Source organism: Panthera onca, chromosome A2 (genome assembly GCF_046562875.1).
Source record: "Panthera onca isolate mPanOnc1 chromosome A2, mPanOnc1 haplotype 2, whole genome shotgun sequence".
In the NCBI taxonomy this organism is placed as follows: domain Eukaryota; kingdom Metazoa; phylum Chordata; class Mammalia; order Carnivora; family Felidae; genus Panthera; species Panthera onca.
The window spans coordinates 109,403,485-109,420,500 of record NC_138340.1 but is presented as its reverse complement, the minus strand read 5'-3'; the positions used below and the strand labels follow the sequence as shown (position 1 = coordinate 109,420,500).

At 37.3% G+C, this 17,016-nt stretch overlaps 1 protein-coding gene across 3 annotated transcripts in view; it reads right to left on the bottom strand.

The window, feature by feature from the left end:
* BZW2 (basic leucine zipper and W2 domains 2) overlaps positions 1-17,016 on the bottom strand; it is a 62,496-nt gene that overhangs the window by 14,034 nt on the left and 31,446 nt on the right. For all 3 annotated transcript variants that reach the window (XM_060632605.2, XM_060632604.2, XM_078441663.2), the window contains exons 4-7: positions 12,777-12,880; positions 10,379-10,444; positions 6,894-7,029; positions 3,805-3,914 (exon numbers count right to left, since the gene is read on the bottom strand). In XM_060632605.2, the coding sequence (XP_060488588.1) occupies positions 3,805-3,914; positions 6,894-7,029; positions 10,379-10,444; positions 12,777-12,880 (416 nt within the window). The remainder of the gene's footprint in view (positions 1-3,804; positions 3,915-6,893; positions 7,030-10,378; positions 10,445-12,776; positions 12,881-17,016) is intronic.

Here is a 17,016-nt window from a genome sequence, read left to right as displayed (position 1 = left end):
AAAATCTCTAATAGTTTTGCTACCATGTAGAGGGACATAGCCAAAGGCTTCTATGACATGACTCAAATTTCAACAGTCTCTGTATCATAACTTCCCCTGTTGAGTTAGGAGTTTCAAAATGTCAGAAGAGTTGGTGGGAGCAGCTATTAAACGCATTCATGGTAAAACAAACATTTCACATCAGACTGAAATTTAGTCACTGACATTGGTTCTAGCATTCAAAAGGTCTAACAAATTTGGGATTTGGGGAACGAATTTAATTTTGATTTTCTTCTAGGAATCAAAATGTGGCTATTTTCCTGAAAATTACATAAAGTAAAAACTCTTATAGAGGATAGATTAAGTCTCAACAAGGCTAAACAGCTTGACCCAAATTATGTAGTCAGGTATATTTAAGGACATAGCAGACTATGCCCATAGCCGGTAATTATTCCATTACTCCGTGCCAACATTGAGTATTCAATTTAGGAACAATGTGACTGCAAAGTTTGATCTAAAGTTATGTTCAGAGGAATATATCAAACATATTCCTGGGGGTTTATTTATGAACTATATTCAAAGTCCTTATAAATGACACATTTAAGACAGTGAGGATTATTATTCAGATTAAGCTGAAGTAAAGTCAGTCTAAGTCCTATCATGATATTTACTGGCTTGGAGCATGGTTTGCATTAGTCAGAAAAACCCTACCCAGGCACAAATCTCCATCACCTCATCCCTAGATTAAGGTCTCCCTGCTTCTGCTCTTGCTTCTGAGTCTATTCAAAGCAAAGCCAGAGTTTTCCAACTTCCACAAAGCTTTCCATTTTACTGAGAATAAAAGCCAAAGTTCCTAGATGATATGGGACCTGCTATGTCTCCATGCTGATCTATACTTTTGTTCTTACCAAACACTCCCCACTGCTGTCCCCAACATGGCATGCCCCCAAAGTCTTTGCATTCTGTTCCCTTTGCCTGGAAAACTCTTCTGGAGATATCTATAAAGCTCACTCCTCAACTCCTTCAAGTCTTTACACAAATGTCACCTTGGGGCAGCTGGGTGGCTCAGTCAGTTAAGTGTCTGGCTTTGTCTCAGGCCATAATCTCATGGTTCATGAGTTCGAGCCCCCCATTGGGATTGCTGCTGTCAGGGCAGAGCCTGCTTCAGATCATCTGTCCCCCTCTTTCTCTGCCCCTCCCCAGCTTGTGCTCTCCAAAATAAATAAAACAGTTAAAAAAAAAGTCACCTTATCAGAGAGATCTTCCTCTGCCACTGAAAACTGCCTCCTACTCTGATATTCCTTAGAGTTTTCCTACTTAATGGTTTCCTAATCAATGGTTGATTTAGTCTGTTGCCTCCCATCCCCTCTTTTCAGAGTTGCTGTTTTTCTTGCTTCTGTATTACAGAAACGGGTAACTGCAAACTTTGAGATATGCTTCTTTTCCCCTAAAATGTACTAGTACGGCCAGAGAGAATTTTGTTGTATGTGTTAAATAAATAAAAATTTCCTCCTTGATGGTGAAATTGACCCTCTAGCTTCTCGTTCATTCACTGAGTTAGCAAATATCAAGCAGGTAGGCTCCACAGAGGATTACCTTGTCCTCATGGAGCTTATAGTGTTTCTGCTAGAAACTTCTACCTGTGCTTCTCGTACCCAAAATATATGCAGACATAGAAACCAAGTAGGAACAGTTAAATGATGTATTCCTCAAAGGAAAGACACTTTAAGAATAAATCTATGAAGTGACCTAATTAAGTTAACCAAGCTCTGCCATGGGCATCTTTGAGGAACGATGCCTTAAGAGATAATTGTGTCTTGGGCACCTGGGTTGCTTAGTTGGCTAAGTGTCTGACTTTGGCTCAGGTCGTGATCTCGCCGTTCGTGAGTTTGGGCTCTCTGCTATCAGCACGGAGCCTGCTTCAGATCCTCTGTGCCCCTCCCCTTCTTTTCCCTTTCTCTCTTTCAAAATAAACTTAAAAACAAACAAACAAATAAACCTGAGTCTTTTGTGGCAAACCGTAACAGACTGTATCTTTATTACCAGTCATGTGCCCCCTCTCTTTAAATGAGTATTAAAGTCCCTCCTTGCTGTGTCTGCCTGCAAGGGTGGAACAGTAAGCTGTGACAGAATGAACTTTCCTACTCCAGTGCCAGGCTTCACTCTGACTTTTGGCCAGCAGAAGGTAAGCTTTGACTGCACTGGAGGGGTTTACTTCAGTCTCCCGTGTTTCTGCCCTTTCCCATAAGGACAGAATGGCTTGCATGGGAAGTGTTCCTGCAGGCTAGGTCCCGGAATGAAAAGGTGTATAGATCACGGAGGGATCTAGCCCAGATACAGTTAATCCACAGACTCAAGGATGAGAATACGTTGCCTTCATATGAACTTCCACCCTGCTTGGCAACCTATTCACTTATCTTTTATGATTCCTCTTTCTGTACACAAGGATGTGCCCTAAGTCCAGGAGAAAGTAAGTTGCTATGAGGGCAGGGAACTTTTCCTTCCTGTTCTCTCTTGGCTCCATAGCTTCTTGGAGCATGTCTGGCACAGAAACATAGGCTGAATGAAAATAATTATCGGCAGAAATCAACTAGATGATCATCTAGTTAATCGTTGGTCTTTATCATAGTCTAAAGACTTGAAATACCCAAAGGGCTATTTGAAGGTAAATTTCAAGAGACAAAGGAACTTGAAGAGATAGAGAATAAAAGCATTTACAGTTAAAATTATTCTCAGGTTTTCTGAGGGGAGGAGCCCATTTTACAGTAATCCCTTGGACTGACAGACAGAATTGCACACTAAAACACAGTGGAAGTGAAAACCGAGAGAAAAGGTGAAGAGAAGATGGCAAGGGTGTCTTTCTTTCTTTCTTTTTTTTTTTAAATTTTTTTAATGTTTATTTATATTTGAGAGAGAGAAAGAGAGAGAGAGAAACTGAGTGCAAGACAGGGAGGGGCAGAGAGAGTGAGAGACACAGAATCGGAAGCGGCCTCCAGGCTCTGAGCTGTCAGCACAGAGCCCAAAGCAGGGCTCAAACCCATGAACTGCGAGATCATGACCTGAGCCGAAGTCGGACGCTCAACCGACTGAGCCACCCAGGCAGGCGCCCCAAGGGGCGTCTTTCAATTTTAGACTTTGTCCTAGACTAGAAGAGCAATGTCACTCGGAGAAATCTCTGTCTTCTGCACATGTGTGACTTCTAGCAGAAAGAAATTGTAGGGAGTGGATAGAAATATTAAGAACAAAATATTTCTCTTCATTTGTTTTTGAAAACCACAAAGAAAGAGAAATAAAAAACATAATCAAGCAACTATGATAGTGGGAGCTTCAAATCAACCATAACAAATTTGTTTGCTTTCTTAAATAGCTAAGTCATTTCCACGGTGTCTTGGTATAAACAAGGAATTCTGTTTAAACTCTTATTCTGTTAACACATTAATAAGTATGTGAGATTGGTGTCACCCATCTCCAAACTAACACATCAGAAATGTTTAATTAGACTGATGGCACTTTATCATATTGCAACGTTAAATCTGCATACTTACTAGTTACAAAAAAAAAAAAAAAAAAAAGGTTAATTCTGATCAATGTTAACATAATCTCAACAAATATCCAGATCCGAAAATCACAATAGACCCTATGACTCTTTAATTTTCTGATTCCATTCATTTATATGATAAATGTTAAAATGGAATTAATTTCCCTCTGCCAGTAATACAGAAATAAAAGGGACCATGCTCTGATTTAACACAGACCCAAGCACTTCAGTCTTGCATTGCCAAAGCCACGACAGAAACATCAACCCCTTATCCAGACAATACTTACAAGCAGCCTCTTATCTAAGTTGGCTTTTCTCAAAGAAGAGGTAACAGAGTTGGCATCTTTTTCTGCCATCCATGCTTTAAAAAGCTTGACCGCAAACGAGGCTGCAATGCCTGTTTAAAAAAACAGAAAAAGAAACAGTGAGAGTTGAATTCTTTTAATGAGCAAAAACACCGGTAATTGACAGACAGGGGCAAGCTGCTCACTAGGTTTCCTAAAAGGAGTCTGCTGCTCAAAGACGTGATTTGGTACAGAGGAAAAATGGATAGCTCTTTAGGCACAGTTCTGTTTCCATTACTCAAAAGAAAAGGAAAAACAGTTAAAACATTTTTCAAAGTGAGACTCCCTAATTCCAACCTGGAATAACCGTGTCTTTATTTTTACCTTGGTTCAAAACAGATTGAAAGCCCAATATTCTCTAGTTTTTTTGTTTGTTTTGTTTTTGCTTCTCTTTCACCTGTGGTTCACCAGTATTTCATGTCTATAACAGTGATCCTGAGGTATAACAACTAAATCTTGAGACATAAAAATGAAATGGCAGCACATTAATTAACATGCTGATAAATGATACTAGGCAAAATGCATTAATAGTGAAAGATATAAATAAAGCTATAGATGCACAGGCAATATTTACTTTGTAAGTTTATTTCTTGTAAAAAGCATTAAAAAAAAAAAAAAAAACTCATGATGGGGTGCCTGGGTAGCTCAGTCGGTTGGGTGTCCGACTTCGGCTCAGGTCATGATCTCATAGTCCGTGAGTTCAAGCCCCGCGTTGGGCTCTGGGCTGACAGCTCAGAGCCTGGAGCCTGCTTCTGATTCTGTGTCTCCTTCTCTCTCTGCCCCTCCCCTGCTCATGCTCTGTCTCTTTCACTCTCAAAAATGAATAAATGTTAAAAAAAATTAAAAAATCAAAAAAAACCCTCATGAGTCAAGCTATAAAAATACAGATGCTGTTTCAAACTGAAGTCTTTTCTAGATATTTTAAAAGAGATTACTAAAAGAGCTAATGTTAATCAGAAAACCACTCAATTACATATCCATATTGACATTAGGATTTATTTCCAAATATAAGTAATTAGATAGCTAGAAGACAGTTCCTCTGTGAACACTACAAATTTCCAAGTTAATGTTACATTTATTAAATTTCCAAGTTAAAATGCAGCTGAAATATTGAACTGATTTTTTCTGAAGTCTTCACTGTTGCAGCCTCAATCCCTCACACCCCCTTTTTTTCCTAAGAGAATTTCTATTTTGCATAGGCCAGGTGACTTCAAGTCTAAGTCCTGGTACCATTTCCTTCTGCAATGATTAGTCGAGAGTCCTCGCTTTAAGCCCATCTGCCCAGGGTGCCTCCCTGGCAACTGCTACTGGGCCAAAACTAGTCATGTGGCCTATGGTGGCCAATCAGCTGAAGGCATGATAAATTATTCTATGTTGAGAAGTACTCTCCCACTGAATCTAAACAAGAAAGGATGTCCCATAACTGTACCAGCAGACATCGTATAATGACCAGGGAAACCATACTTGGAATAAAGTTGATAATGCTATGATTGGTAGTGAGAAATAACAGGAGAAAATATCCAAGACGTGAATATTATTGTTTTGGACATAAGAAATAAAGGTTCTTATATGGAACAAAATTTCTTATACAGCAATTTGAGTTCCATCTTATAGTTAGTTCCAAGTAAGAGCATTCAATCAATGTATCATTTATACAAACACAAACTTTGCCCAAATTTCTTCACTTGAATGAGCAGAGGAACGAGTAAAACAAAACAAAACAAAACACACACACACACACACACACACACACACACACACACAACAAACACACACACACACCCCACAAAAAAAACCCCAAAAACCCACTATGGCTAGGACAATAAAACAGGTGTTTCGAACTGTAAACACTGTTAGTTACTTACACCCACTATCTAAATTTTATAATCATTAATATTTTATATTTGCTTCATCATTGTCCATCAAATTATTTGAGGAATTTGTAGAAATCACTTAGGATTTTAATACAACCAGAAAGACAATTATTTTCTGTTATGAAGGCTAGGGAAATCTAACATAATTAACATTTACTGTTTACATGTTATCTTGTGTTTTTCTGAGGGTAAAATGGCTCACATAAATTACAGAATCTGAACTGTCATAAATCTGAGCTATATTAAGCCCAAAACTATAGAAAATCTCTAAGATCACTCGACTCGCAATTTACTATTCTTTTCTCAGCTACAAGAAAACTACAATCCATTTCACTGCAGGCATGAACGAGGCTGGGACTTCAACATTTGTAGGAGAGAAACTAAGTTCTAAGAAGAAACAGATGTGTTCACAAAAGCTCTTTTATTTTTAAGGAAAAAATAACTCTTTGTTTTGTGTTGCATTATAACTCGAATATCATTATCCTCCTCCAAGAGCCCACTTTTGTTTTATTCCATAACCAAGTGATTGTATATACGCCTATCAAACTCTTACTGCCTTAAAATTAAAGCAAGACTTCGATGCCACCATCTGGACTTCTTTCTAAAACTGAGATAATGAATATCTTAAAAATGGGATCAAAATGAACATCGAACACAAGACTTTGAGAGGTAACGGTTTAGAAGAACGGTCCTAACCAGCGAAATAACAGTCTGGTGGGGGGGCATTTGGGAACATGAAGGGGCCTTTTTTCATTACACTAAATAGAGGTGGGTGCTAGAGCCTGGCAGTTTAAATGCCCCACAAAGTACAATGAAGCATTCTCCCAACAAAATATGCCAGTGGCAACTACATTGAGAGAAACAGTTTGGACGACATCCACTTCAGGGTATTTGATCCAGGCATTAAGCCTTACACCCTGAATGAAATTCAGTTCACTAATAGTTTTTGTCTTTGTACAAGTGTGCATATTTTTTCTTCCAGTTTCCTCCAGTAAACATGTACGATTCTTATTGTTTAGAGATATACACACATTCGCTCATACAGATGATGGGTGGGTAGAAGAGAACACTAAGAGGAGTTGCCGGTACTTTTCTAATCACCTGTGGCTTTACTTGTCTTTTGACACATGACAGGTAAGAAAACGCAAGCGTCATTACCTTCTTTGACTAAGCTGTCGGTGAACAGACTGGTGAGGATGGTGGCGGGAAGGGTGCCGTTGCCCAGCAGGATCCCCGACAGCATCGCCAACTTTGTCTGCTCTGTTTCGGAAAAGGCTTTAAGGAAGAGGAGAAGCTGTGGGTCAAACAAAAGAAACCAGGTCTATAAAGCAAAGGACTAAGGTAGGAAAATAACAGACAAGGTACATGCATGGCTGAATGGCAGACAACGAGTCGGTCGTACGCACAGCGCAAGTATTACCCATCAGAAACACATGCGTGTGCTCACTTATAAACTGGATGCTAAGGAAAGTGACTTTCTCAGGCACAGTTCCTTGCTTCCAAGTTCACTTACGCGTAGCTATAGATAACATCCACGGGAACAAAAAGAGACATATGGAGAATGGTGTGAATAGGTTATATAAAAAATTTACATTGGACTTTGTACAGAAGAAAGGGTAAGTTTTACATAATGAGCAGAACATTTACTGAAATATATTATTGTCCTTCATATTTTTCAGTGTTGGGATGCCCTTGTCCCCATACTATAGCTACCCATTTTCTTGGGGTTTGTTACATCGTACCACACACAAAAAAACAGGGAAAGTCACTAAGCTTTGACATCAGCATATATTTTTCTGAGTTCAGAGCATATAATATTCTTTAAAACAAGACTGTTGCATGAGAAAGGGGTTTTCTAAGTTTCTGCTGCTCTTTCTAAAATAACAAGATTCAAACTCAGTATTTCTTAGAGCATGTAGTCTTAGCAGCCCTGGTGATGAGGTAATGGAGGATATGACAAAGCCTCTTAAGAAAGAAAAGCCCTCTGATGCGAGTTGGAAAGAGCAATTTCAGAGGGGGCAATTGAGAAAGTAGCAACCTCAGGATGGTTAAAGGAGAACCAAAGCAAAGGTGATTATACCCCATTTCCCATTTTTCATTCTATGAGTTCTCAGTCATGTGGAGTACCCTCCTCTTTCTTAAGGCTACCCCCCCTCCCCCCCCCCCACCCCTGCATTCCTCTGACTCTATTCCAGGCTAATTTCTCTAGTTCATCAGTTCTTAGGCATGTTACTCAGATCCCCGGGGCTCAATATCACTACTGGGGCCTTGCTCACTTTCTCATTACTTTGCACCAATGAAATGCCATTAACTCTGTACAGTGGGTAGGGCAATATTAACTTACTGTCCTTGACAGTTAAAGGATTATTACATTACAGAGAAGTTATGTGAGTCTAAATATTTGTATTATGAGTAATGAGTAAGTGGCAGAACTGGAATCAAACTAGTCCATTTCACTCCCAGGTTATGCCTATTAAAGTGTCAGTGAATTAAAAACAAAGCCACCTTCAAAGTTCATAAAAAAACATGGAGGGAATGAGAGTATCAGTGTGTAAAGCTCCAGGGAATACCAGGAATGGGACACAGTAAAAGAACTGACAAAATCATAGACACTTTGTATCAATCTGGCCTTTCCCTCTGATTGAAAAGATGATTCAGATTCAAGTGAACAATGAAAAATGGCTCCCAAAATAAAATATTAAACACTACTTTTTAAGCCCATCAATATACTCTCATTCATTAAAATAGTGCAAAAGTTACATCTTTTTCTTAAATTCATATTCTCATTCATCAATTATGTTAATCAACATTAAAATCAGATGCTGCCTGTACTTCAGAATATTCCTTTTAAAATGGATATACTATGAAAAATAAATCATTCTTGAAGCATACATATACATCACGTGAATAAAATAGTAAGGAAATTTTCAAGTTACAAATGAGCTAAGAAAAGCATAAGTGGTATTATGAGACAAAAGTGGTAAAATGTCATTTAAAGGCTTTACATTCTCCCTCCCTGTTATATCAATTCCTCTGTTTAATCAGGTGCTTGTTATTTTCTAGACACCTAGCAATGTAATGGACATTTTTTTCCATTTAAGTTTTTTTTCATATTTATAAAAGTAATACATGCTAGTAGAATAGTATCTATCACTACAGAATAATATAAAAATGTGATTTCCTCTCTAATCCCGCTTCCTTAGAATTAATAACTGTTATTGTGTTCATTAATAACTATTTGATGTGTCCTTCCCGATTTTTAAATGTACTTATATACCTCTATATATTATATACATAACTATATGCGTGAACGTGTATTGTTTTTACTGAATTATTCATTGATGACAGCTGAAACTTGTCAAGGGTACCAGCTATTTTTCTGAATACTTTCTGTGTACTGAAATTTACACCAGCCTTGATCTTCACTTTACAGAAAAGTAAACTGAGGCAGATAGAAATGAACTAATTTGCCTGAAGTTAAACTACCAAATGGCTGCTCCGCACCTATTTCACGTAACGATTTATCATGGACATTTTCCCCAATCAATTCATGTGGTTACACTCCATTGTTTACATGACTGTACAGTATTCCACGGTAAGGACAGACCAGAATCTAATTAATCAGTCTCCCATTAATGCACACTTAGCTTATTTCTCCAAGCTGTGATAAACATCTTTATACATATAGTTTTATGTATCCATGCTGAACTATTCTTAAGAAATGGGAAAATGGAGTCATAGAGAATGCAAATTGTTTTAAAAAGGGATTTTACTGTCAAATGTTCATGATGTATGGATCTGCATTGAACATGGGGAAGCGAATAAGTAGTAAAGTAGATGCTATGGTTCCTTTATTCCCTTGGTTTATAATTTAGCAGATATCTAAAATTGGAAATAATGATCAAGCAACATGCAAATCTGTAACAAGTTAATGTAGTGAGTGCTACATACACACACACACAAGAGTTACAAATTTCAAGAGGGAACATGTTGCAATGACAGAAAGGAGGTCTTCTTTAATGAGGTGCTACTATTTATTTTGCTACTTACTAGAGGCCACTTACTCTATTCAGTACCTTATATGTGATCTCATTGATTCCTACAGCAATCCTAAGGTATGGCATCTTACCGCAGCTATTTTACAGTGAGAAACACCACTGAGACTTACACCCACAGATTATCTCCCAAGATGTGCTTTTATCCTCTTTGCCAGACTGTATTTGTGAAAATTAAAGAATTTTACTGGGTATTAGCTGTTGTGCCATATACTCCTTCACATGCTTTAATTGCTTAAATCACCACATCTAGATTTCCCCCTTGATATATTTATTTTTCTTGCATATTTGGAAACTCTAGTTTTTATTTTTAAGCTCTGCAAGGTCAAGGATCAGATGCTATAAAACCACTCCTATAGAGCAAAGTATGTGGTCTTACATAAAGATGAATGAACAAAATCTAGGCTAATCGTGTATTTTCCCCTATAGCAATTAGCTAATGACCTGTTGTACTCATTCATTCAACAAACATTTTTAAAAAACTTACTATGTCCCTGGCACTTCTGCACTATCGGTGTAAATGAACTATTTTCATCCCCCTCCATTTCATTACTTTAAACAGGTAAGGCATTACATTTGAATTTTTACCTTCTTCATTTCATCCTCAAATGCTTTTTCCAAATACTTATATCTCCTGATGAGTTTATTGAAGACCTAAACATAAAACAGAAGCACTCAATATTATGTGAACAAGTTTAAAAGACAATAGGAGGTGTAGAAACTCACCATAATCACAACATGGCCCTAAGTAAAAAGATAACTGTAAAAGAACTGTAAGCATTTCAAAGGAGTTATAACAAGGGGAGAAATGTGTACATAACAATAAAAGAAATTCAAACAGAAGTATAACATGTGAGAAACCAAAAATAACGCTGATAAAAACACAATAATGTTAAACCTGTGAGATGCAGAGAAAGGCAATAGGAAATGAAGGGGGTGACATATAATCACAGAGACCATGGATACGATGGAGAGAGAAGACCTCAGACACATTGTACTCTGGGTGGACACAAAGACGTCTTTAGAAGACAAGCAAAACTTGGTATAACTTCATAGTAATAAAGGATTACTGCCTCCCCTCCACCCCATCTAGTTAGAACCCACAAACAGGGTTTGTAAGTGTGTCAGTGGAATTCTAGGCTGTTTATTTAAGTGAAATGAATGTTTGTATTCCCACTAAATTCAAATGTTGAACACTTAACTTCCAATGTGACTATATTTGCAAGTAGAGACTTTAGGAGGTGGTTAAATGAGGTCATAAGGGTAGGGCCCTAACCTGATAGAACGGATGGCCTTATAAGAGCCATAAGAGAGACTATACCAGGAACCCAATTGGCTGGCATCTTAAATGTACACTTCCCAGCCTTTTGAACTGTGAATAATGAAATTCTATTGTTTTATAGAAATCCCAGTCTATGGTATTTTGTCAAGGTAGCCTGAATAGAATAATAAGTGTTCTTATTTAAATAGAGATTTTTATAAATATTGATTATTTTTATAATTGAAAACGATTTCTGAATCTAATTCCTTTCTCTCTCTTTTTTTTTAATGTTTATTTATTGTTGAGAGGGAGAGTGTGTGAGTGGGGGAAGGACTGAGAGACAGGGAGACACAGAATTTGAAGCAGGCTCCAGGCTCTGAGCTGTCTGCACAGAGCCCAACGTGGGGGCTCGAACTCACGAAAGGCGAGATCATGACCTGAGCCAAAGTCAGATGCTTAATTGACTGAGCCACTTAGGTGCCCCTAATTCCTTTTTCTTCTATACACATAATACACTGTCATCTAAAACTTTTAGTTTAGATTATCCCCTAATGTGATCAAGATGGGGTACAAGAGTAAAGATTACAGTGCTGCCCTTTATAGGAAATAGTGGCCCAGGCAGGGAAGTAGTATGCAATAAGGAAAAAGAATAAATGGTATTGAGATCCAATAAATTTGATTTGATCACTCGAGTCCTAGTACTTGCCCTTGTAGTCTAGCTGAGAACAACTGGCTGTTAACACAAGTCAGTGATAGAACAGGAACCAGCTACTCATGATGCATGTACGTTCAGCTCTATAGTGTTAACGTTTACTAGGTTGCTCCATTCTACAGTCCTGCAATGTCCAGACCTTCATTAGGGCCTAAAGACTTCTAATTTTATTTTTTTACCAATCTAATAAATGCAAAACGATATCATGATTTTACTTCCATTTCCCTAATTACTAGTAGGTTTGATTATGTCTTCATCTGATTTGGGGGAGCCTTGTGTTTCCTCTTCTTTGAAATGCCTACGTCTCTTCCTAATAGGCAGCTTGTCTTCTTCTCTAGTGACTTGCAATTTTTTTTATTTAATCCTGGTATGAATCCCTCATAGATATTACAAATATCTTCTTGTCTCTTTCTTGTTAATAGCTACATGATAGTCTAATATAGCTAATATAGCTATGAATAGCTACATTCATATCTAATATGAATTAGAAAATTTTAATGAGTACTCTACTGATAGACTTCTATGCTGTTTCCAACCTTTGATACTATTACAAGCATCACTGATAATTCCCATCGTATGTGTATGTGTCATTCTACACATATGCAAGCACATCTGAGAGTGAAGTCCTAGACGTGGAGTTGCTAAGTCAAAGGGAATGTGCAGTTTTAGTTTGGAAAGATAGTGCCAAAGTGCTCTCCCTGAAGTTTGGACCAATTTATACTCTCACCAGAATTTATGTGAGCCTCTGATTCCTTGTGTTCTGTACAGATGAGAGGCAAAAAAGAAAAGAAAAGAAAAAAAAAATATATATATATATAAATAAATCTACCTTAGCTAAGTTTTAATATCCACTGCTTACTAAGAATGCAATTGAGTATCTTTTCATATGTGCAAGAGTTTTCTAACATTTCTACCGAAAAAGTGGCCTGTAGAATTTCTGAACCTAAGGTTTCCCTAAATCCTATTCAGATGTCTCCCTCCTCGCACAACAATCTCTCAGTGATGGGCTTTACCTGAGCATAATTTCGGATGGTTTCATGATCTTCATTTGCTGAAAACACACAGTGGTTGGTCATCTTGGTCTTGTCTCCGTCATCTATGCGTGTTCCTCCAGGGGCTGAAAAGACAAAGGTAATTACAGTTAAGACAATACTGAAATGATAGGAACATTTACAGAGCAGATGAATTCCTGCACCTCAAGGAAAACAGTAAAAGTGGATGTAAAATCTAAAAATCACATAAAAATTGATAGGATGAGGTGTACATGTAGATACATATGTTGTTATGTTTATGTTTCTAATCTAATGCAAGCTAGTTGTTCCATTTCACACTACTACCATAGTGTGTGAGATTATTGTTCTAGATCCTTGACTTCACCAGGCTCCTAACATTCTAAGTCTGGACTCATTTATTCTCAATGTAGTTCCTGGTGTTTCTGACATCAGGACATAGTTCACTTTTTAGGTTTGATAATATTTTGCCAGACTCCACTTCACCAACACTGAGACCGGCCAGAACCTGGCTCTTGTAGATCTTGTTAGTTTCTTAACTTTTTTTTTAATGTTTGTTTATTTTTGAGAGAGAGAGAGAGAGAGAGAGAGAGAGCAAGTGCGGGAGAGATGGAGACACAGAATCCAAAGTGGGCTCCAGGCTCTGAGCTGTCAGCACAGAGCCCAACATGGGGCTCGAACCCATGAACCGCAAGATCATGACCTGAGCCGGAGTCGGATGCTTACCTGACTGAGCTACTCAGGCTCCCTTAGACCTTGTTGGTTTCTACTTGAGTAGGTATTAAAACTGTTCCCTCCTCCACTAGCCCAATTATCCATGCAGGGTTGAATAGTATACACTTCGACTGCTCGCTATTTGCATTTGGTCATCAGGCAGCTGTGTTGGCTAGGAAAGTGTATTTTATTCTCTATCGTCTTTTTCCCCCTTGGCCTATACAATATCATGGAATAAATGTACTAGCATAAAAGAATGCATTTTTTTCTTATGACTCAACTTTCTACATTCAAAGGCTCCTCCTGTAAGTTTCAATCATGGCCATTAGAAACACTAGCTGATGAGAAGAACAGAATCCATACTAGGTATTTTTTGTTTTCTGATTGTACTTCATTATAATTAGGGTAGGATTCTAGAAGGTTTGAATAAGCCAAGTTAGACTAATGTCTTCCATATACTCAACACATATTTGGAGAATATACACTTGTACCAGCTACTTCCTTTATGCATTTATGTAACTGCCTTTATTTAACTCGTGATTTCAGATCTTTGGATGAAAAGTGCTACACCTAGCCAAACTTTTTCAGATTCCAGCATACCATTTCATAAGCAAATTACTTTTTAGAAAAGTGAGCTCCTTCAGGAATCTATTTTCAGGCAATTAATTTATGCATAAGATTTAATTAGCCCTCTGTAATGAAAACAACCACCTGGAACAAAATTTTATTAAGATGATAATCTTCTAAAAACTCTAGGCTAATGACTCCTATCTGACAGAAGTTAGTTATATAATTGAAATTAAATCTATAGTCTTTTCTTTTAGAGGTAAGTTTTAAAAATTGTATTCTTATACAAAACATGTTATACATGAATAATATTGCTACAGCTTGCATTAAAATTTTTTCCCTCTGATATTGGGACAAAGAATTAATTACCCTTTCTAAAATTTTGGTGAGCCTGCTATTTTCCTCAAAATGTAAGTTAAAAGAAAAGAAAAATATTTCTTGTATCTACTCTTCAAAAAACACAACTGAAAAACCAAGATGACTATTGTTTTAAGAACAATGGAAGAAGGTAAATTTTGGGGTAGGTGTTAAGAAAATTCCCATACTCAATAAGTAAACAAAGTATTTATATAAAAAGAATGTGCCTGGCTGGGTTTATTCATTGTATCAAAGGTCTGGCCTCGGTAGGTACCTGGGGGTTGTACTGGCTGTGCTCCTAAGTCTTACCATACCTTTGGCCTTACCTTCTTAGATGTATGGAGGTAGAGTGAAGGAATGAAATCTGAGCTACAGATATAAATTTGCTGATCATCCTTATATAGATGGTCAATGACGCTTTGAGATCATCAAAGCAAAGTATACAGATAATTTAACAGATATATGGGGGCAGTAATATGGAAACCCAAGAGTCAGGTAAGAGGCATTCAGAGAAACACATGGTCTCATGTAGGGGAAGAAAGTAAACATTTCAAGAATGATAGGAGGGTCAGCAGTACTGCCAGGAGGGCACGAAGAACTGAAAAAGGTCTATAGGATTGACTTATACAGTCACATGTGACTTTGGCAAGTACCAAAACTCATTGAAGACTTGCATAGAATTTAGCAGTGCACCAATGAAAGTATATCGTAATTCATGAAATACAAAAGCCAATCATTGCATCAGAAAATATTCAACTTCACTATTAATTTAGAAATTTTGAAGGTAAATATCACTTACCTAATTGGCAAACACCTAAAAAACTGAAAAGCATAAGAGTACCTAATGTTGCTAAAGGTGTAGATAAACAGAACACCATTTTCGATACAATGTTAATTAGAATCTTCTTTTTGAGGGCTGGTGTCTCTCTGATAGACAGGTAGACAAAGATAGACATAGATATCTCTATTCTTCAATTCATTTATCCCTTGCTAAATATATAAAGACATAATTAGATAAAGGTACAAAGCTATGTGTATACAGATACTGATTATATATTGTGCTTACAATGAAACTAGGAACAAATTAAATATGATTCAAAATCAGTATGATTTTGGTTCTTTTCGAAATCATTCAAGGTAACACTCATAGGTATGAAAGGCAACAACAGATTGCTGAATAAATACAAAACAGTCATACAGAGTACCTTATTTGTATAATATCATCCCATTCTCAAAAATTAGCATATGTAGGTAAATAGATTTCTAGAATGGAATTAACCAAAATATTAATAACAGTTTTCTCTAGGTAATGGGATTTGAACACAATACATATAGTTCTTATGCTTGGATTTGAATGATCCACAGTGATGATGTGAGATCTTTACAAATAGTAACAACAAAAAACTAAAGCAGCAATACAGATCAAAAGGGAGCCTGGTAGTAATTAGAGCCTGCGTACCAAAATGGAAAGATTTCTCAGAAGGAGGAATTAAAATGTGGCTATACCTCAAAATGGATGAAAGTACACACTTTGTCCTAAAGTAGGCTCGCTTACACAGTGTTTCTCAATGAAAGGCACTGATAGCACACTGGGTAGGGCGAATTTTCATTGTACTGATTCCCCCTGCAAAGTAGGTGGCATGCATGCCTCCACTACCAAGTCTTTATAGCAACCCAAACACTTTCACACATTTGCAAATGTCCCCTCAGTAGTTGCAAATCACTGGCCTAGAGGATTGGACCACTTCTAGTGATTTATGGTTACCACACAAACTGATTACACAAACTAAGTTCTAAGAATAAACATGAGAGGAACAATGGGTCATTATGATACCTAATCAACATTTAGATCAACATACCATGTCACTTAGAAAAGCCTTCTACCTTGATGCCTCTGCTCTATTATTTTTATTTTGCTTTTAAACTAACTTTAACTTTTGTAGCAATGTGGATGGAACTGGAGAGTGTTATGCTAAGTGAAATAAGTCATACAGAGAAAGACAGATACCATATGTTTTCACTCTTATGTGGATCCTGAGAAACTTAGCAGAAGTCCATGGTGGAGGGGAAGGAAAAAAAAAAAAAAAAAAGAGGTTAGAGTGGGAGAGAGCCAAAGCATAAGAGACTCTTACAAACTGAGAACAAACTGAGGGTTGATGGGGGGTGGGAGGGCGGGGAGGGTGGGTGATGGGTACTGAGGAGGGCACCTTTTGGGATGAGTACTGGGTGTTGTATGGAAACCAATTTGACAATAAATTTCATATTAAAAAAAAAGAAAAAAAAAAGAAAAAGAAACTAACTTTAATAATTTTCAAACTTCTACCTTTAATCCTTTTAGCTATATACTCACAATTACGTATTTTAAAAAACCAGATTTAAACTATATTTCTGACATTTTTTGGATTAAACAGAATTTAAGGAAAAGCGGAGGGTTACGTTTCACTGCATGGAAAAAGGGTGGGCTTTAAGGGAAAGGGTGCTAGGGCATTTGGGGGTTAATTAAATATACTGGAAGAAACTAGTGACATACAAAAGCAGACTTTGTTCCAGAAACATTTTGAATTAGGGACACATGGGGAAGCTGTCCTTTGGCTATAAAGCAAGT